The sequence below is a fragment of the Schistocerca americana genome, chromosome 3 (genome assembly GCF_021461395.2).
Source record: "Schistocerca americana isolate TAMUIC-IGC-003095 chromosome 3, iqSchAmer2.1, whole genome shotgun sequence".
Taxonomy (NCBI): Eukaryota; Metazoa; Arthropoda; class Insecta; order Orthoptera; family Acrididae; genus Schistocerca; species Schistocerca americana.
The window spans coordinates 313,522,596-313,545,640 of NC_060121.1; the positions used below are offsets into that span (position 1 = coordinate 313,522,596).

A 23,045-nucleotide genomic window follows, 5' to 3' on the forward strand; every position below is an offset into this window, starting at 1 on the left:
AAGAGACGAAGATAATTACGAAAATATTTGTAACGTACATTAGGCGACGCATTTGCCTCATCAAATCATCGCACACATTATTGCACTATGGGAAATAATCTGCCTGATAATAATAAATCCGCAATTCCATGTTATTTCATTAACTTAATAGTGCATTATTTTCCACAAATCATTTACATGTATTCTTACAATACAATAAGCAGTGTTCAAACATAAACGAACCTTAAGCTACTACTTTCTCCTCCATCATCTACTGCATGCTGATCTGCAATAAACTGAAGGATTATCAAACTGTCCACGTCAAATTGCCGTGTCTTAGGTATGTGTTATAGTCGGTAATAGGCTTCGGTTTATACAAGTTTTTTAAGATGACATAGTGCTTTTGTAGTCCCGTGTCTGCATATACATCCTATTCCCGTTTTGGCTGCGAGGTTTAAGTCTTTTAACGAACAGGACAGAGGACAGAATAGATTTCCATTTCGAACGAGACCTTCATTCTGTATCGAATGAGAGCTTTATCTGTTTCGTCAGAGATGTACAAAGCGCGGCTCCAACAGATGCTGAAATTAGCTCAGCTTGTCTACGGCATGTAGCCCGTGTGTGGCACAACTCTGCTAAAACGCTTCATCCACTAAATATTTAGTGACTGACGGTTCAGAAAATGCTCAGTTCTAATGAATAATCGAAGGGTATACTCCTTGCATGAAAATATATGTTATGCAAAAACGCTTACGTAATGATTATTCCAACACTACCTGCCAATCAATTACCGAATGGCAAAGCATTGCATACGATCGCCGTATTATCTTATAATTTTAAGGGGAAACTGAATTGTTAGTCATGAGTCTGCAGGTGTTGCAAAATCCGTTCTGGTTCACTTCGTGCTTAAACTACGCAGTCTAAGTGTTTCAGACGGAAAGAAGGAACTAGCGCACCGTTCGCTTGAATGGCAGTGGGGAAACAGCGTGAAAGAAACGTTCATTACGGCCGATGTATCTCACAAGTAGTAATCTGGATTCCGAATGTAGTCTGAGACAGAGTCCTCCACATGTACTGCTGGCTGAACTCCGTGTTATGTTGAAAGAAAAATAAGTTTACCGCTTCTTCGAATGCGAGAAAACGAATCAGAATTCCCTGCTCCTCAAAACCGGCACTCGCCTTGTTTGCTCATCTGGCACTGGCCATTAAATGCTCTTTCCATTCAAAATGAGCGATTGTACGACTGCAGAGCGATGTTTATCGGAGTCTCTTTATTACACGTCGATTACGAGCGAAGTAAACAGCCTTACCGTCGACCGTATTCTCTATTTTAAAGCACTGACGCTGTCGGGCGCATTGGTATCAATAATTTATGACTGAGCGTTCACGGATTTTTTGTGATTACGACTGATCCGGAGGCTTTAGTCGATTGCCAGAGCATTAACAAAGGGCGCGTCACGTCGTAATTAAAGTATCAGCTGAGGCCACGTGATTGAATAGCGTCGAGCATTTTCAGGCGTAATCCAGCCTCTCTCGGGTAACCGGATATTAGCATGCGGGTTGGGCGAAGATCTTGCAGAAGGCTCCATACACTGGCCGAAAGTAACCAAGGTCCTGTTGACGCACAATCTTGTGCGGTGTATGAATCAGGATTAGCTATACTTCACCGCATGGCAGCGAATTTAGTGTCGCTTACTGTCTGAAACAAGATTTCTAATTCAATCCGATTCGGCAGTGTAATACAGTGTTGTTCAGGATCCCGCCATGAATGGAAGTCGAGAGCTTTACAGCAGCGAACCTACTTTGGTTCGCGACAAAGATGGAAACGAAGGAAACCAAGTGCCCTGAATGTATATAATTGTAACACATTGTCTAAAAATAGGCGAAGTGATCTGCAGGGGTTGGACAAAAAAATATGGAAACAGTAACGAAAAAAAAGAAAAAATAACTGCCATCCCTAAAATGGTGTATGAAACTAATTGGTATGCATAAACACAGGTCCTGTATGGTTTACAAGGGAATCTTACCATTATTCCTGCAAAATAGAGGTAAGTTCAGAAACGATGACGGAGGGAGATAGCAATCGCAGCAGACCACAAAGCTCAATGCTATTGAGATCTTGTGACAGTGACTGCCAGGGAAGTCCCGACAATTCATTCCCGAGCTGACAAAACTAGTCCTGGATGTTTCCAGAATGAGATTTTTCACTCTGCAGCGGAGTGTGCGCTGATATGAAACTTCCTGGCGGGATTAAAACTGTGTGCTGGGCCGAAACCAGAACTCGGGACCTTTGCCTTTTGCGAGCAACTGCTCTACTGCTGTGAGGACGGATCGTGAGTCGTGCTTGGGTAGCTCAGTTGGTAGAACACTTGCCCATGAAGGTAAAGGTCCCGAGTTCGAGTCTCCGTCCGGCGCACAGTTTTAATCCGCCAGGAAATTCGTAGTCCTGGATGATGTGACCTCTGTCAACATGGACCCTGTTGTCTTGGAACACAGCATCATCACTATCGAACAAACAATGTAAAATTGGATGGACATGGTTGGTTGGTTCGGGGGAGGGGACCTAACAGAAAGGTCCCATCAGAGTAGGGAAGAACGGGGAAGGAATTCGGCCGTGCCCTTTCAAAGGAAACATCCCGGCATTTGCCCGAAGCGATTTAGGGATGGATGGATGGATGGATGGATGGATGGATGGATGGTCAGACGCGGGTTTGAACCGTCCTCCCGAATGCGCGTTCAGTGTGCTAACCACTGCGGATGGTCATGATCAGCAACAATGGTCACATAATCCTTGGCAGTAATGTGACCTTGCACAGTACCCAAGGGGCCCATGGTATACCACGATATGGTTGCCCAAACCAGCACCGAACCCCCGTGATGTTTCACTCCTGGCAGCAAGCAATCTGTCTCTTACACCTGGGACAACATATTCTAGATGTAAACTGGGTCAGAAGTTGGAATCAATGTGGAACAAGACTCATCCGACCAAATGATTCAGTTTCATTTCTCCACACTCCAGGTTTTATTACTTCATATTTTACTTTTACGGGAAGTTACATAGCCGGCCGGAGTGGCCTAGAGGTTCTAGGCGCTACAGTCTAGAACCGCGCTACCGCTATGGTCGCAGGTTCGAATCCTGCCTGGGGCATGGATGTGTGTGATGTCCTTAGGTTAGTTAGGTTTAAGTAGTTCTAAGTTCTAGGGGACTGATGACCTCAAAAGTTAAGTCCCATAGTGCTCAGAGCGATTTGAACCATTTTTGAAGTTACATAACTGATGACTGGTTTTGTAATTCCAGCTCACCCTGCAGTTCCTTACTTATGGAACTTCGTGTTGCTTTGTTGCTGTCAGGGTTCGCGAGTGTGAAACTCAGCTCTGCAGTCATTTTTGCACTTATCCTCTTATTTTTCGCTACATCCCTCTTCAACGATCGTCTGTTACGATCACTCAAGACACACTTTCTTCCGCGTTGTGACTTCGCAGATAATGATTTTCCGCTTTCTTCTATGCGGTATAAACTTTCGATACGGTGCTTTTTGAAAACATCAAACAGTGCGGCTGCCTTCGTGACGGAATCACCTACCACACATACACCGACAAGTTGTGCGCGTTCGAATTCTTTTAGCTCCGACGTAATGCACTCACGGTTACACAACGTACTGCTCTGGCCGCGACTGACACTTGCAACGTATTGAGGACATCGCACAGGTGACATTTGTAGTCAAATACAGCAGCGCAACCAGCAGACTTGGCTAGCATATACATTCGTGTTACAGGCACGTATTTCTCACATTGTTTCCAAATTTTTTGTCCACTCCCAGTATTATCGTTTGATTGCAATATTGGAGATAAAGAACCAGAAACAGTAACAACCCTAATATATAGAGGAGCGACCGTCCGGAGCTAGGTAAAGTCAAACGACTGCACAAAATTATTTGCAGGAAAATTAGAGGCTATGATGAGATTCATTGGAAGGATATTAAGGAAATTTAATTCGGCCACGACAGAAGCTCTTTACAAAATACTCGTTTGAGCGATTCTTGAGCGTTACGGAGATACTGACGAGCTCCTGTGGTAGATGTCAACAGAGAGGCGCTGTGCGTCGCGGGGAAAATAAATGCCAAGAGCGCACGTTCCAAGGAGACTCGGGCAACATTTTAGTTCCTCCCACAGACGTGTGTAATGACCACAACGAGAAAATTAGAGAAATTAGAGCTGATATGGAGGTTTACCGCCAGCCGTCCTTCCCACACACCATGCGCGAATGGGACAGCAAATGAGGGAACTAATAGTAGTATTAGAAGTAGCCTGCGCTAGGTATCGCGTATCGCAAGGCATCTTACGGAATATGTATGTACAGGAGTTGGACAAAAATGTGGAAACACCGTGAGAAACGCATGCTTGAACATAAATGGAGATGCTGGTCGAGACTAAAAGCTGCACGGCTCTATTTGACCACCAATAATACCAGTGCAAGGTCCTCAATACGTTGCAGGTGTCTGTCGTAGTCAAAACAGTGTCCGGTTCAGTTGTGTGTCCGTTATTTTGGAGCTAAATGAATTCGAACGTAGGCAAATTGTTGGCACTCGTATGGTGTATGTTTCTGTAATCAAGGTAACCGAAGTGTTTGGTGTCTCAAGAGGCACATATCGAAAATTCATAACGTTCAAAAATGGTTCAAATGGCTCTGAGCTTTATGGGGCTTAACATCTGAGGTCATCAGTCCCCTAGAACTTAGAACTACTTAAACCTAACCAAAATAAGGACACCACAAACACCCATGCCCGAGGCAGGATTCGAACCTGCGACCGTAGTGGTCGCGCGGTTCCAGACTGAGAAAAGTGAAACATGATGTGGGTTCGGTGATGATTTGGACAGCTATATCGAGGCGTTCCATGGGCCCCATGTTTACTCTGTAATGTAGCGTTACTTCCAAGGATCTTGTGACCATTTTGGGTCACCAGATCCATCCCGTTGTACAAGTTCCCCAATGGTGATGCTGTGTTCTAAAACACCAGGGCCTCTGATCGCACAGCTCGCGTCGTCCAGAACTGGTTTTCGGGGATGAACCGTCGCGTCTTCCCTGGCCATCGCAGTGACCACATCTCAGCATTACTGAGCCTTTGTGGTCTGCTTTGGAGAGATGGGTGCGTGATCGCTATCCACCTCCATCAACGTTACCAGAACTTGCCAGTATTTTGCAGGAATGTTGAAATCCACACAGGATCTTTATTTACGCATTCGGAGGCATCTGGAAGCTGTTTTGAGTGTCAAGTGACGTCCTACACCGTATTGGACATAGCAATGCGTTGTCTGTTGGCGTTTTCATATTTTTGTCCACCCCCTGTAAATGTGGACAAATAAGTCATGAGAATTAGTTTTGACAGGGAAGATGAAGGAAATTGGCAGGAGTCTAGTGGACGTAACTACTGTGTCGTCCGAACAAGACACAGCCAGGGCAAAAGCACCACAGGCCCAAAGATGCGAGCTGGTGCCAGAGACATAGAGACTCGCCACTTGCGCGAGTTCCATCAGCGCCACGGGCGGCGATGAGGATGAAGATATCGACTTCGTCTCGGCCAGTGTACAATCCCCCAATCACCGGATAACAACGGACATAACCCTACTCGGAAGACAGAAGAGCAGCTCTCGCCCATTTGGTTACAGATCATCGTCCAGGGCTGACTTAGACAGGGAACGTTGTTTAGTGAACTCTTAGAAGTGAACAGACAGTTGTAAACTGTAGCCGGCAGAAGTGGCCGTGCGGTTAAAGGCGCTGCAGTTTGGAACCGCAAGACCACTACGGTCGCAGGTTCGAATCCTGCTTCGGGCATGGATGTTTGTGATGTCCTTAGGTTAGTTAGGTTTAACTAGTTCTAAGTTCTAGGGGACTAATGACCTCAGAAGTTAAGTCCCATAGTGCTCAGAGCCATTTTTTTTTGTAAACTGTATTTGGTGTGTACTGTGAAGTTTACCTACGATTATTTGCACTTAACCATGAGGGCCTTTTTCGTGTTATATTACAAGCAGTGTTGGAGACGTCATTATTCAACTAGTCACTAAGATAAGTAAAGTCTTTTAACTCACTTGTGTGACTTCGTTACTAGTTTGTTGGAGTGTTGTGGAACCTTCGTTCTCCTAATCTGTTACCTGACCGTGGGGCACAGCTGTATAATAATGGCAGGGAGAATTTGCCTTAGCCGTGTACTGCACCACAAGCCGTTTCACGATCTCGGAAACTCGGCCTACCTCAACAGCAGTGGCAACTCTGCCTCCATTGCAGTATCGTCGAGGCCTTTTAAACCTGGCGACGAGGCTTTACAAAAGGAACCATCCAAAATATTCAAATGAAGTGGTCAGGGCGAACCATGAAAGACTTCGGAAGGTCGGACTGGCATCCGATCCCATGCGTTCCGAAAATCAGCTCAGGGCCTTAAATACCACGCGTCTATGGGACGTTATACTGTCATCTCTTTCCAGATACCGCCCCCACTAAAGCTGATCCAGTGCGTTCTGTTTTTTTTCAGGAATTTAAGGTGGGTGCTATCCCACGGAGAACTGCTTCGTCAGAAAGCAGAGAGTGCTGAAACTCTCATTGCCGTACGCAGGGAGTCACGACATCCGTGACAGAATAGTTCCCGAAGACCCAGGGGCGCCTCTTAAGAGGCCAGCGATTAGAAGCCATCTCAGAAACAGCTGCGTCGCTCGGAGTCCGTGATAAGCGACGCGCTGACACAAGACGCCGCTAGTCTCATTAAAGAGCGCTTTGCTGCGGGTTTCGTAGCATTGCTGTAGAGACGTCTCGACTGCGAAATGCAGCTGTCGTCCTCAGGACACGTTTCGCCTCGGGATGTGGATCACTTCCACAGTGAAACCTGTAGCGTCACTGACTACTGTCGAGGTGGTCTTGGATTCGCTTCATGATGGCCAGTTCTGACTCTTCCGTGGTATAACACCAAATGAGGGGATCCATCCTGACACTGAAGTGTTCCTCAGTTCTGAAGTCTTGAACGAGAGAGGCGACGTAAAGGCTAAAGCTATGGAACAAGAAGCAGGATATTCCCGTGATTTTCCGTATACCTCCCCCAGAATCAGTTCGGGGAAATGTGGAAGATTCACTACCCCACCCTGTCCCTAACTAACATTCGACTCCGATCTTGCTGCCGACGAAACGTTAACCCCTAACCCAGTTTCTTTAGGAAGACTTGCACTAGGCTGTGACTGACACTATATTTTTAATTCAGGAATTTTAGATCCCCTTAAAAAACATTCAGAATGTGCAATGGAGACTGGTCAATATTTAGGTGTATGACAAGATCGATCATTCGAAGCAAAAAATTCAAGTAAATATTGGCCCTAAAATCTTATCTTAAGAGCTATAAGCAAGTCTTTATCTTCGATATTGCGAAATACCTATCTTCTAGACACCAAAACTCTTAACTTTTAAGGTATACGTTTTAGAACCCATGTTTACTAGACAATTTTTTTCTTATTTTGGTCCACACTGCCTCGTCCCAAAATGTGGAAAGCAAAGAGCTTGCAGTAGAGTAGATTTGCTTCGCAGTATGGAAGATGAAGTGCTCACAGCTCTTAAGGTGTGCCTTTTAGACTACATGTTTACTTGACTACTTATCTTCGAATGTTTGTTCCTGTCATATCCGTGAAAACTGACCACTCCTCGTGGGATACCCTCTACATGGCATATTCGGTCGATCTATATGTAGGCTACTGCGCAGTGCATCTCATCTATTGGAGCTTAAATTGGTAATTTTGTTCACAACTTAAAGCCACATACCAACTGCTACGTCGATGCATCAGGAAGAGATGTTGTGACAGAGAAGAGGTGGTGCGGTGGTTACCACACTGTATTCGGTTTCGGGAGAGCAGTAATTCATATCCCTGTTGGCCATCCAGACAGAGCGCTTTTATAGATATCCTGAATTCAAACGCCTAATGGTTTCTTTTATAATGAGACATTTCCACCTAGCGATGCTCCGTCTCTTCCGACCTCGTCGACAGTACGTTACATCCGAATATTTGTTCGACATACGGATTTACATTTGAAATACATGGATATTTCTTGCAATTATGCCACGACCGTTGCTTTAGCTGATTCTCTGAAGCCATCCCTACCGACATGATACAAAAAATGGGTCTGAGCACTATGGGACTCAACTGCTGAGGTCAGTAGTCCCCTAGAACTTAGAACTAGTTAAACCTAACTAACCTAAGGACATCACAAACATCCATGCCCGGGGCAGGATTCGAACCTGCGACCGTAGCGGTCTTGCGGTTCCAGACTGCAGCGCCTTTAACCGCACGGCCACTTCGGCCGGCGACATGATACAGGTGCGACTATTTGTATCAGACTTACTTTGCAATGAGATCACATAGTGCCCTTTACCCTACTCCCTACGTCTTTATCGCAGCAGAGAAACGTTGTCTTGTAGACTCATCTGTGCCAACGTTACTTGCAACAAGTGCAACAGTAAGAACATGCATGGCTCAACTTTCTCCATGAAGTAGCATGGCGTATGAAAATTTGTCTTGAGATGCAGATTTTGCCCGCAGCATAGCGTTTAGAAGCGGAATCTCTGTATACTGCACATGTTTTCGTAGTCGGCAAGAGATTCAGAAGCATTACAGTATTTCCGTGAGATACTTTTGATCAGTGCGAATGCAGACTTTTTCGACGAACACACTGATTAAGTTTTCTGACAAAATCGGTTGAGTATTATGTTTTGCAATGAAGATACTACTCAGCTGATCTCTCGAGAACAGTTCGTGGTGTCATTTCCTTCTCCCTCCCTCCCTGCCCCCTCCCCCCCAACCGCCCCACCCCCACCGCCCCGTGCGCTCTAATGTGTGAGAACTTAGAGCTCACACGTTTGGAGTGTAAATACAAGGTCTTTCCCACAGATGCTCACTGAGCAATTGCTTCCGCTCGGAGCTAGAAGTCCTTGCGCGTTGCTCAAACGTCTGTTGCTGCGCTACCTGAGTACAATTTATGAGTTAGTCCTCTATCGTACATGTGTGGTGTGTACCGCTTTCCGGGTATGTTGCCCTCCTATCGCTTACGGAACTCAAGGTCTTACTGGAAATGTAGTCTATATAATTTCTGATGGCGATCGTGTTTGCTAAGTATTATTTCTTTCCTGAATATAGCTCAAACACGTTTGATCTCTGTTTTTCTGTCATTAGTGGGTCATTATAGCGTGGAGAAACATGTTTGCACATGCAACAGTGAGAGTGAATTTCATGTACATTTTCACTGGAAGAAACCTTTGCTTATAATGTGTCATTTATATATTTTGCAACAAACGTTGGCGGCTGATGCGTACGATCAAAAAAAGACGAAATGTTCTTAACATATAACACACAATCAATTAATAAAGACGTAGAGGTAATGTGTAACCACGCGTCCCTCCGCAGGTACCATACTGATAGCTTTGTATCAAAGACGGCTGTACAGTATAGACATTCCTATACACCTATTGTCACAAGTCAGACTGCATGGTCAGCTTCCAGTTTTCATTCTTACCCAAGTTCCGCACATCGGACAGTATTTGTCAGACGGACTGCTTTGAACAGAGTACGATCTGACGCATGCGCAGAGATATGTGACCCTTGACAACGCATCATATCTTATGGGAATGTAGCAGTGCGTTTCACAGGCAGAAAGTGCGTCGTGGGAGACGCAGTCAGACAAAACTTTGGTTTCTTGAGCCCCTCAGCGTATACGAATCTAGACAGTAGCGGTGGGAATATGATGCCCTCAAGATTAGCAGAGAATAATTCGAAGCTGCCGCTGTTAGAAGCATGAGGATCCTGTTCACTAGCTCAATTCGAGGAGAATACGCGAGAGAAGTGGCAATGTCCTGTGAAGGGACCCTTTTCGGTGTTTGTCTAGTAATTGAAAACACGCAGTAGAAATTGTGCCAGGCTAGCTCGACAAATATTTAAGTGCGCACATCTATACTACAGTATGCTGCCTGAACATAATGCCACTTCGCTTATTAGTGAACTTGTAAGTGTTGTTATCTCTCCCTCCAGCCGAATAGGTCTCTGAAGGCTCAACGGTACTGACCGACTGCCGTGTCATCCTCAGTTAATAGGCGTCACTGTATGCGGATATGCTCTTATACAGCACCCACGAACGATTTAATTACTGAAGAATTCTCAGTAAAATTCGCAGCGTTGAAGTCTTTTGAAAACACCATTCGGTACGCATAAGCTACGATGTTCTCGCGCACTTGTATCGCTGGAGACTGCATAGTTTGCAAGTAGCCGCCTCGCATATTGTTGTGACTTGCAGTGTCAGGGCGTAAAAACTGTTACTCGACACATTCAATTGCAACACGCTTGCCAAATTAGATGCCTGGCATATAAGAAGAGGCAATTTCAGGAAGACACGCTGAGAAAAAAGTTAATTCCTCTCGCGTGCTCTGAGGCCCAAGGGCGGCGCATATTGACTCTCGCGAACATAATATGCGGAACAGCGCAGGTGCAGGCGATGTGCTAGAAAGTGGCGAGACGTCAAGGTACAGCCCGTTCATTTGGCGCGCGTGCGGCAACGTGCCCATTCACCGCCTGCCAGATCATTTGCAGTCGCGCACAGCTGCCGACAACCAAGTTACATTTTAATGAAGTACTCCTCAGCTGACGCGGGCAAATGAAAACACTGCTTGCTGAGATTTAATATTTCGTTAAGGCCAATGTTCTTTGAAAGTAAACACAGTCTCTTAGATTGTTTTAGACTACGTACAAAATCTCTCTTAACTGAGCGCTTATTAGCCGGGTTACAACACGGAAGTATTTTACGCCTAAGTACGGCAATCCAGGTGATTTGTTCTCGTGTCGTGTAAAACGGTTAGATAGCACGTCTTATATCGTAATTAGAAAAACCGTACAAGGCGACACGTTCGGGAGCGCCCATTTATAAGCGACAATATTTCGAATTTAAGGCATTGGTCACACCTCACATCGAGTTTAGGGTCATGCAAGGTTTCACCCCTTTCGAGATATCCTTTCTTGTAAGACTGCAGAGGATTATCTCTGTACTGGTAACCTGTGGAAAACTTCTTGAGTAAAACTGTCCCGTAGCGGCAGCTCTGAGGTCTGCAGTGGTGACCCAATACTCTTCAGCACCGCCGACAACCGCAAACGTTCGTGTCCTCGTGTTACGACCGCAACATCCTCTACCAGCTTCCCTCTCCTTATACGCGAACTAACGCGTGATGACTCGTGATCTCTAAGTTATGATTTTTAGCAAAGAAGATGTAATAGAAAGTGACTCTCAGAGGACAACCAAAGATTTTATTGTCCTTTTGGAATCAACTGCAATATTTTGGATTTATCGGTATCTGATAAAAGTAAAAGTGTCGAATTTCTGTGTAAGGAAGAGAAGATGAAACATCTAGTAAATGCAATTGGTTTGTCAGTAAACTAGCAAACTGTTAGCAAATATATTCTGTGCTGCCACCCTGAAAGTACCTCGTGTGCTTTTTGTGTATTTCGAGTGAACTTCGGCGGATACTCCAAGGAAGGAATTTGGATTCGATTGGTAGTACATATGAAAAAAAAATTGTCTCAGTCAGTCGATATGTGTGCGCAACCATTGATAACATGAGTATCACTTCGTATCTCCTTCCTGTCTTCATTATATTGAGTTAAGATTGTCTAGTTCCTACGTTAGGCCCATCACAGAGATGCGACGTGTCCACTATGAAACCCTAACTCGCGTTTTCTTACAGTGAGTAAGATCTTCCTTGTGACCATACGGATGAAAATTAACTATGATGTTTAGTACTGCTTTCGGCTTCGTTTCAGCAGCGGCGTTTTGTGACAGTGACTGGACTCACATTCACTGCATTCTATTCTTCTTTGGCCTCTGATCTTATAGCTATGTTGGCACAGAACAGTACGAATGAAAAAAATTTTAGTTATTATTTGTAAGTTAATTAATAAGACGTAAAGGTCTCAGCACTACGAGCATAAAGACTAATTATTTCATTCGCATTAGTGTTCCATGTTCCCTAACATGGAATATGCAGCATCCTCATCGTTCGCTCTTTCAAAAAAATGTGTTTCTTATAAACCGTTCAAACATAATGAAGTATTTCCACGCTATTTTTTTGGCCCTCTGAGCAAGCCTTAAATTTACAGGGTGATTCCGTGACAATGTTAAAAACTTTCAGTGATAATGGAGACGGGTAAGTGCATCAATTTGAGGTAACAGGCCCCGGCCCGGAAACGAGAGTCGAAAGTTTTAAGCGAAAACCGTTCTGATAACTATGGCGGTGGACCTCTTCTACTGCAAGCTCTGTGCTTTTCATATTTTGGGAGAAGGTAATATGCAGCAAGAAAAGTAACTGCACACCTTAAGAATTGTGACACTTGTTCAACAGAAGAGATGTTTTTCACAGTAGCAAAGACGAAGAAGTGCTCATATCTCTTAAGGTATATGCTTTAGAACCCATGTGTACTAGCCTTTTTCTTGCTTTTGTCCATACTACCTTTTCCAAAAACGTGGAAAGCAAACCGCTTGCAGTAGAAGATATCCACTGTCGCGCGTAAATTTCAACTGTGTTCTTTCCGAACCAGTGCCCCCTTACCTCAAATTGATACGCTTACGCTTCTCCACCAGAGATGAAAGTTTGTAACATCATCAGGAAATCACACTGTGCATGAGAGGATAAATAGAGAACCAACCGGAAAACGAGAGTAAAATGTACTTCAGAAGTAACTAGTTCCGAGCGATACAATGTGCAACAGACTTCATGTGAAACGGTCGTACAATATTACTCAATAAAAAGAGCCTCTCCTGGAATCAGATATCGAAAACAGAGGAAGAAGTCCTTTAAAGTGTGCGTGTGGAGCGCAGTATTGTATATGGGTTAAGCAAGGACCATCGGAAGTCCTAAGAAGAAAAAACTGAGGGAAGATTGCTAAAAATTAAGTGGTAAGATAAATTACGAAACGAGCACGCAGTGGAAAGAAGAAGTGAGGAAAGAAGCATATGATAAATCTTTATTAGAAGATGGAACTAGTGTGACATTATTACGATAGCTGGGAACAATTAACTTTATGCTCGAAGAAGCAGTAGAGGGTGAAAAACGGTTGGGGCAAAGAAATAATGGATACGTAAAACAGTTTCTGCGACGTTGGGTGTAGTGGTTGTGTGGCGAGCAAACGATTAGTAGTAGACAGCAAAAATGGGGAATTACGTACGAGATGAAAAGAAAAATATATCGGCTGAGGGAGCCATTGCTATCCAGTGTTGCGACAAAGTCGATCTAGAAAGAAAGTCAGTAAATGTCTGTGTGACTGTGCCCAGAAGAACTGTATAGTGCTACTCAGAACATCAGTCTTGTTTCGTCTATCAGATGCACTAATAGCATGAAGTGTGATGTTAGCTACCTCCCTACACTGAGTGTTGAACAGTCAGTGAACTAACAGAATCTGCTGGTAGATATTCATGCCGCACTATGGTTGCGGTCTGTCTAGGGCCAGGCGTGGCATCTCTTCGATAGGGACGCCGCTCCAGACGACAGCGCAGGGAACTGCAGATACCCGCCGCTGAGGTATGCGTCCACCTGTTGCGGCGTCAGCAGAGCTACTCGATTTACAGAGCGCCTGCCCCAGCCAAAGTCTGCGCCGTCTCTGCGCCTCGCATCACTCTTAATCTGGCGACCATCCGTCTTCTCATTCCGCAAAACCAAGCAAACGGGCGCTAACTGAATCAATTGGCGTTGTTAGAGGCCGACCGGCTCACCTAATTAGATCCTTCCCTGATAAGACATAACCAAGTCTGCGGCTACAAACGTCTTTATCACACAATTCCCGAGCGTCTGTGATTTTTAACACTGACCATCAGATAAACGGCACTTTAATCTTTATAGCGAATTAAGGTGCATCTTCTGTAATCGATAATACCGCTTGTCGGCCGAATGAGTCAACATAAAATTTCGGTTGAAATCCAGTGGAGCTTTGCGTTATGCTCTTTACGCAGAATTCGTTACGGTTTTTGATTTTATTTCCACAATGGACACGAGGTCGTGGCTGTTAAAAACCAGTGTCACACTGTAGTCTTTTCACACTGCCAAAGCACTAATTTGCGCGTTTCGAAGGAGCAAGACTTCGTCATTAGAATTATTATATGTAATCTATAAAAGCGATTTATATTTGTATCTTTATCGCTTTTATAGATTGTTGTACAATAATTCTGATCAAGGCTTGCTCCTCAGCAATTTTGGTTCTTATGCACTGTTGAAGGTGACTGAGCCTACATTTTAACACTACTTATGATTGATGGTGTTCAGATTCACACAGGTTGGTGACAGGTAGTTAGACTTTCAATTTCAGCTTTCAACTATATTATGTTTAGTCACACGCTCAACAATGTTCGAAATTCTCCAGTTACTTGTATAACACTACTAGTACAGTTCCGAGCTCTGTGTTAGGAAGTCCATTAATCCATGAATTATTCTGCTCTCTGTCTTTGTTCACTTCTGCCGTATTATTGGCACAGTGCAGCAGTGAGCACCTTAATTGAGACCAGGTGTGTCCAAGCTCTTAGCTTGACTGGGGCACACTGAAAGATGGGAATTATTAAGCCGCACGTAATACATTTAGCATTAACAATAAACGCTGAGGAAAAAAAATGCGTGGGGTCCAATGAGGAGATAGCATCTTGTGGCGAGAGCTCCATATTGAAAATATTCAGTTTATCTTAACTTTACATGAATTGATTTTTATGTTTTTTCCAACCGTGTGATAGTGCTCACTTTTTGGGGCTCTTTGATGCTTGCTTTAGGCTGCATTCGGCCAGTGTGCCGCAGGTTGGAGACCCCAGACAGACAATATCAACGTAACTTTAACAGCCAATGCTTACATATACTGTTTGCTCGTTAACAAAAGATATGTGAACATTGACTGACAGCCTTTGTAGTCCGTCTATTCTTGCTTGAACTGCCCACCCCCCATTTTTATTCTTTCACAAGATCAAAGAATGATACTTCATGCTATGAATACAGTGTGCTGGATCAAGACTCACAACTGAACCCTTAGCTTCTGCGCCCATGCTCTTCTAATTCACCTATCGAGGCACGCTCCACAAGATTCAGCCTGCGTATCTTTTCTACACAACACTGGTACTCTAGCATACATTGTTGGACTGGAAGCCCCCTAAGGAAGGTTTTAAAACCACAATTACATAGGAAAAAATAAAATTTTGATATGCTACCAAATTAATTTTTCAAAAACCAACCGGAAGAGCCAAGGATATACACCCTGTTAACAATGTATTCCATATTTTGAGAGATGGCAGTATGGACAAAAACAAGGAAGATGATATCAGCAAACTTCAGCTCTAAAATGCATACCTTAAGAGCTATGAGAAATTGTTTTATCTTCGCAACCGTGAAACGCGTCTCTGTTACCAAACAAGTGGCTCTTAGCTCTTCAAGTATGCGTTTTACAGCCCATGTTTACTGGCCTTTTTTTCTTGTTTTGATCCACGCTGTCACCTCTCAAAATATGTGATACTTTTTTAAACACCCTACGTATATAGTATCTGGTGTTTTTTAAAGTGTCCTATATTGGAGTAACAGAAAAGATTAAACAAGGCGGGGCATGTAACGCCGAGGGATTGTTCAGTAAGCGCGATAGCGTTCCGTAGATGCTCAACAAACTCCAGCGCCAGAGACTATAAAAGCGTTGTTGTGCATCAGAGATGAGTTTACTTTTGACATTCCGAAAATGGCGTTCCTTTCACATCTCGTGAAACGCGACGAGAAAATCAGAGAAAGCTGTATGCGCACGGAGGCGTACGGTCGTCTTTTCTTGCTACAAACCCATTCACAAGTGGAACTGGTAAGGAGGAACATGCTAACGGTAACCACCAGATACGGAAAGATCTACAGCTTATGACTGAGAACGTCTGAAGATTGGTTCACGGTTGAATGTTTCACTTTGCAGCGGAGTTCGTGCTGTAATGACACTTCCTCACAGACTAGAAATGTCGAACCAGCACTCGAACTCATGTACTATTGTAAGAATATTGGCAGCGGAAGCATGAAGCTGGGTTGGATTACCGCTGCGACGTAAAGTTTCCATCTATCCGGTAATTTCATTACGCCTCTTTGCAAACTCTGCTGCTGAGGGAAATATTTATCCTGAAAATGCACAGAATGCTTTCATAGGCTACGTGTGCGTCGACTGTTTTATTACCAACATCTATAAGAACAATATGTTATTCCGTCTTTGTTGGGTCGCATAGATGACATTCTCATAAGAAGATATACAGTATCGACGAAACGAAAAAGGATGAACATTGAACAAGCTGGAAAAAATATTAAGGTAGTTTTAGGTTACGGAGGGAATATCCGAAAAACAGACGTTATACAAGTGAGGAACGAGGCACAGCTTGCTTACTGTGAAAGCCACGTCGAATGTGCGGTAAACAAGAAAATAAATAGTGCTACGTAGTGCCTGTATCACGACGAGAAAACAATAATGGCAGCCTGCCAAAAAGGCGATAAATCCACTGTAATATGGCTACGCTGTCACCAGGAGACAACAATACCTCCCACACATTTCCAAAAACACCTGTTCGTAGCAGATGCGCAGCTGGTGGCGCACAAGCTGCGAAAACAATCGCCGCTTAAAGTTTACTGCGAGTGCTGCGCGGGGCGGCCATGTTTACCTCTTGGCGGGTCCGGGGCGATGATGCGGAAAGTGCTGTCGCGGATTTGTCGTTCCTCCTGGCTGGTGCCCATGCCGTCTCGTCTGGTCTTCCGAGCGCGTTGCCCTGCTTCGCTCCGTGTGTTCCGTGCGACTACTGCCGGACGAACTCGCGGCGCGCGCCGCTGATGTACCCTCGGCGCCGACCAATGGGAGAGCGCGCCTCCCCCCCCACGGACGGCCACACCGCCGGCTCACGTGAAGCTTGCGTGGGGCCGTCAGCGTCTAGATTAGGTCGCCCGACCCGCGCACACGTGGGCTTAGCCCTGCGGGCGCGCCTCCGGTTAGCCCCAAGCTGTGTGGTCAGGGATCACCTGCGGCTTCGGAATTTGCCTCGGCTTACCGTCCCTGCGCAGGGATATGCAGAGAGAAAGCTCTGCTCAACTGGAGCTGACAGATAACGTCCACGCCTGTTACAGCAGGATGACAGAGCAGGATTTGCCGGGTTTTGGTTGTTTTGGGAGGAAACAGATCATTCTCGAGCAGTCCGTTCTGCGTAGCTTCCGTCGCCTCGACCGAAATCACACTCGCTTCCAGGATCCACACATTCTTGACGATTCGCGGCGCGCGAGAAAAATTACGGGACATCCAGGTCCGCGGGCTTGTTTGTTAACGTTTAATGGTTGATCCAGATTAATTACCTTCACTGATATACGTGTAAAATTAGTCTAAATAATGGTCGCCAGCCTCTGTTTGATCCACAAGACACGATTCACCATTCTAATGATGATGATGATGATGTCCCATACTCCTTGACAGAGCGTAGGGGAACGATGCGGCAGACCCGCACCGCCGTACTAAGCAAGGTCCTAGTGGGGGTTGTTTGCCATTGCCTTCCTCTGACCGTAATGGGGATGAATTGATGATGATGAAGACGACACAACAACACCCAGTCATCTCGAGGCAGGTGAAAATCCCTGAGCCCGCCGGGAATCGAACCCGGGACCCGCTGCTCGCGAAGCGAGAACGCTGCTGCGAGACAACGAGCTGCGGACCATCATTCTAAAATAAATAATAAATAAAAGCCATGTAGTTACCTAACTACAGTGGTGTGCAAAACGTAAGAACGATAGCAACTTTCACAGGATGTGCTACTCTCAAGTGACATATCTCGATGAAACTTCGACGATACATAGAAAGATCTGCTACAGTGCAAGAGCTGACTGAAGTAAACACGCAATGAGACGAACAGAAATGAAACTTCGTTTCAAACATAATAATTACACTAAAGTCACCGTGATTCATGACGGTCCGCTGGACATTACAAAAGGCGGAACATGGTTCTTAATAGAATATACACTACTGGCCATTAACATTGCTACACCAAGAAGAAATGCAGATGATAAACTGGTATTCATTGGACTAATATGTTATACTAGAACTGACATCTGATTACATTTTCACGCAACTTGGGTGCATAGATTCTGAGAAATCAGTACCCAGAACAACCACCTCTGGCCGTAATAACGGCCTTGATACGCCTGGGAATTGAGTCAGACAGAGCTTGGATGGCGTGTACAGGTATAGCTGCCCATGCAGCTTCACCACGATACCACAGTTCATCAAGAGTAGTGACTGGCGTATTGTGACGAGCCAGTTTCTCGCCCACCATTGACCAGAAGTTTTCAATTGGTGAGAGATCTGGAAAATGTGCTGGCCAGGACAGCAGTCGAACATTTTCTGTATTCAGAAAGGTCCGCACAGAACCTACAACATGCGGTAGTGCTATATCCTGCTGAAACGTAGGGTTTCGCAGGGATCGTATGCAGGGTAGAGCCACGGGTCGAAACACATTTGAACTGTAACGTCCACTGTTCAAAGTGCCGTCAATGCGAGCAAGAGGTGACCGAGACGTGTAATCAATGGCACCCCATACCATCACGCTGGGTGATACGCCAGTATGGCGATGACGAATACGCACTTACAATGTGCGTTCACCGCGATGTCGCCAAACACGGATGTGACCATCATGATGCTGTAAACAGAACCTGGATTCATCCGAAAAAATGACGTTTTGCCATTCGTGCACCCAGGTTCGTCGTTGAGTACACCATCGCTGGCAGCGTCAAGGGTAACCGCAGCCATGGTCTCCGAGCTGATAGTCCGTGCTGCTGCAAACGTGGTCGAACTGTTCGTGCAGATGGTTGTTGTATTGCAAACGTCCCCATCTGTTGAGTGAGGGATCGAGACGTGGCGGCACGATCCGTTACAGCCATGCGGATAAGATTCCTGTCATCTCGACTGCTAGTGATACGAGGCCGTTGGGATCCAGCACGGCGTTCCGTATTACGCTCCTGAACCCACCGATTCCATATTCTGCTAACAGTCATTGGATCTCGACCAACGCGAGCAGCCATGTCGCGATACGATAAACCGCAATCGCGATAGGCTACAGTCCGACCTTTATCAAAGTCGGAAACGTGACGGTACGAATTCTCCTCCTTACACGAGGCATCACAACAACGTTTCACCAGGCAACGTCGGTCAACTGCTGTTTGTGTATGAGAAATCAGCTGGAAACTTTCATCATGTCAGCACGTTGTAGGTGTCGCCACCGGCGCCAACCTTGTGTGAATGCTCTGAAAAGCTAATCATTTGCCTATCACTGCATCTTCTTCCTGTCGGTTAAATTTCACGTCTGTAGCACGTCATCTTCATTGTGTAGTAATTTTAATTGCCAGTAGTGTATGATCACCATGGACGGCAATGCAAGCTCTGCAGGGTACTTCCACGCTAACCATAAGGGTGGTGAAGTCTTGTGGTTTCTAGGTGCATTAACCGTTCCCACCTCTCGGCATATGAGGGTACATCCAGCTCTGTCAAATGGTCTGAGCACTATGGGACTTAACATCTGAGGTCATCAGTCCCCTAGATCTTTGAACTACTTAAACCTAACTAACCTAAGGACATCACACACATCCATGCCCGAGGCAGGATTCGAACCTGCGACCGTAGCGGTCGCACGGTTCCAGACTGAAGTGCTTAGAACCGCTCGGCCACACCGGCCGGCAGCACTATCAAACATGACCGTTTTGGTGATCCAGGTGTTACAGTGTCTGGAGGTATAATTTGCATTGGCATACTGACCTCCAATTCTTTGAATACGGTACATTCACTGGTCAAAGTTATTGTGACATTGTACTCCTTCACCATGTGCGTCTCTTCAGGGGTGCATTCGGCCCTGAGTTCATTTTTATGCATGACATGGCGCGACCGCATTGAACAGCGGAACAGCAGGAGCTCATGGAACTAGAGGTTATATTCGGCTTATACATTGGCTTGCTCGTTCCCCCGACTTAAATCCTATCGAGCACGTGTGGGATGCGTTTGGGAGACCTATTATATCACGTCCACATGTACTAACCACCATCCAGCAACTGTCAGCCCCGCTGGTGGAGGAATGGAGCGCCCTTCTGCAAAAACTTACCTACCTAGTGGCCAGAATGAGAGCACTTCGCAGAGCAAGCGTTGCCGTCCGTGGTGATCATGCACCCGATTCAGAACCATGTCCAGCCTTTTGTAATGCCCATGGACCATCGTGAATCGCGGTGACTTCGGTGTTGAATGTTGGATGTTAACTGGGAACCTAGAAACGCCGGAGAGGCTCCGTCCCCGCCGCAGCCGCAGTGGTCCACAACCCCACGACGACTACCGCAGTCCACATCTCCCCCCCCGCATTCCGCCATCGAACCCAGGGTTATTGTACGGTTCGACACCCAGTGGACTACCACAGGGAACGTCTCACACCAGACAAGTGTAACCCCTATGTTTGCGTGGTAGAGTAATGCTGGTGTACGCGTACATGAAGAACTTGTTTGCGCAGCAATTACCGACACAGTGGAGCTGAGGCGGAATTAGGGGAACCAGCCCGCATTCGCCGAGGCAGTTTAAAAACCGCATAAAAACCATCCACAGACTGGCCAGCTCACCGGACCTCGAAACAAGTCCGCCGGGCGGATTCGTGCCGGGGGACCAGGCGCTCCTTCCCGCTCCGGAGACTTCGGTGTACTTTTCGTCTTTGAATAAAAGTGTCATTTCTGGCCGGCCGAAGTGGCCGTGCGGTTAAAGGCGCTGCAGTCTGGAACCGCAAGACCGCTACGGTCGCAGGTTCGAATCCTGCCTCGGGCATGGATGTTTGTGATGTCCTTAGGTTAGTTAGGTTTAGCTAGTTCTAAGTTCTAGGGGACTAATGACCTCAGCAGTTGAGTCCCATAGTGCTCAGAGCCATTTGAACCATTTGTCATTTCTGTTCGACTCGATACGCATTTGTTTCAGTTTCCTTCTGTACTATACTAGCAGTTCTTTCTATGTGTGGTTAAAATTTCATCAAGCTTTGTTACTTAGCAGTTATACATCGTGCAACAGCTGCTTTCGTTTTTAGCTTTTAAACAACAGTATACTTTCAAGGACAATATTATGGAAATGGAAGAGAATGTAGATGAAGATAAAATGGGAAATATGATACTGCGTGAAGAGTTTGATGAGCACTGAAAGACCTGAGTCGAAACAAGGCCCCCCGGAGTAGACAACATTCCATTAGAACTACTGACAGCCTAGGGAGAGCCAGTCCTGACAAAACTCTACCATCTGGTGAGCGAGATGTATGAGGCAGGCGAAATAACCGCAGATTTCAAGAAGAATATAATAATTCCAATCCCAAAGAAAGCAGGCGTTGACAGATGTGAAAATTACCGATCTATCAGTTTAATAAGTCACACTTGCAAAATACTAACGCGAATTGTTTACAGACGAATGGAAAAACTGATAGAAGCCGACCTCGGGGAAGATCAGTTTGGATTCCGTAGAAATGTTGGAACACGTGAGGCAATACTGACCCTACGTCTTATCTTCGAAGAAAGATTAAGGAAAGGCAAACCTACGTTTCTAGCATTTGTAGACTTAGAGGAAGCTTTTGACAATGTTGACTGGAATACTCTCTTTCAAATTCTAAAGGTGGCAGGGGTAAAATACAGGGAGCGAAAGGCTATTTACAATTTGTACAGAAAGCAGATGGCAGTTATAAGAGTCGAGGGACATGAAAGGGAAGCAGTGGTTGGGAAGGGAGTGAGACAGGGTTGTAGCCTTTCTCCGATGTTATTCAACCTGTATACTGAGCAAGCAGTGAAGAAAACAAAAGAAAAATTCGGAGTAGGTATTAAAATCCATGGAGAAGAAATAAAAACTTTGAGGTTTGTCGATGACATTATAATTCTGTCAGAGGCAGCAAAGGACTTGGAAGGACAGTTGAACGGAATGGATAATGTCTTGAAAGGAGGATGTAAGATGAACATCAACAAAAGCAAAACGAGGATAATGGAATGTAGTCGAATTAAGTCGGGTGATGCTGAGGGAATTAGATTAGGAAATGAGACACTTAAAGTAGTAAAGGAGTTTTGCTATTTGGGGAGAAAAATTACTGATGATTGTCGAAGTAGAGAGGATATCAAATGTAGACTGGCAATGGCAAGGGAAGCGTTTCTGAAGAAGAAAAATTTGTTAACATCGAGTATAGATTTAAATGTCAGGAAGTCGTTTCTGAAAGTATTTGTATGGAGTGTAGCCATGTATGGAAGTGAAACGTGGACGGTAAATAGTTTAGACAAGAAGAGGATAGAAGAATGCTGAAGATTAGATGGGTAGATCACATAACTAATGAGGAGGTATTGAATAGAATTAGGGAGAAGAGGAGTTTGTGGCACAACTTGACTAGAAGAAGGGATCGGTTGGTAGGACATATTCTGAGAGACCGAGGGATCAGTAATTTAGTACTGGAGGGCAGCTTGGCGGGTAAGAATCGTAGAGGGAGACCAAGAGATGAATACACTAAGCAGATTCAGAAGGATGTAGGCTCCAGTAGGTTCTGGGAGATAAAGAAGCTTGCACAGGATAGATAGCATGGAGTGCTGCATCAAAGCAGTCTCAGGACTGAGGACCACAACAACAACATACTTTCAAGTAACATTTCGAGGTCCGACCACTGGACTGGAATATGTTCATCACCAAAGGCTCAGTGCACCGCCTCCAACTGGTTACCACCAAGTCCCTCCGATAATCACAGCAACAACAAAACAGCAACACCGTTCGAAGTCAATAGGGTAAGTATGCCGTGCGAGTATATCGTGACGCGATTTAATATCGATAGATCGTCTGGTTGGCAGCATTGTTGGCGGTGGTAGTCTGAACGATTTTCCGCCGCCAGAGTTAAGCGCAGTGACGTTTAGGTCAATTTAAGCTGGACCGCGTGGACGGTTGTTCTGAGTCAGTGATCAAGTGCCTAGCGGTTCGTGTGGCTCCGGCGGGTAGTAATCGACGTGACGTCGTCG

The 23,045-nt window shown here is 45.4% G+C and overlaps 1 protein-coding gene across 1 annotated transcript in view; it reads right to left on the reverse strand.

The window, feature by feature from the left end:
- The window catches only part of LOC124605422 (putative inorganic phosphate cotransporter), a 169,174-nt gene extending 152,360 nt beyond the window's left edge, over nucleotides 1-16,814 (reverse strand). The window contains exon 1 of the mRNA XM_047137079.1: nucleotides 16,685-16,814. Within this exon, the coding sequence (XP_046993035.1) occupies nucleotides 16,685-16,757 (73 nt within the window). The 5' untranslated portion in view covers nucleotides 16,758-16,814. The remainder of the gene's footprint in view (nucleotides 1-16,684) is intronic.
- Between the last annotated feature and the right edge of the window lie 6,231 nt (nucleotides 16,815-23,045).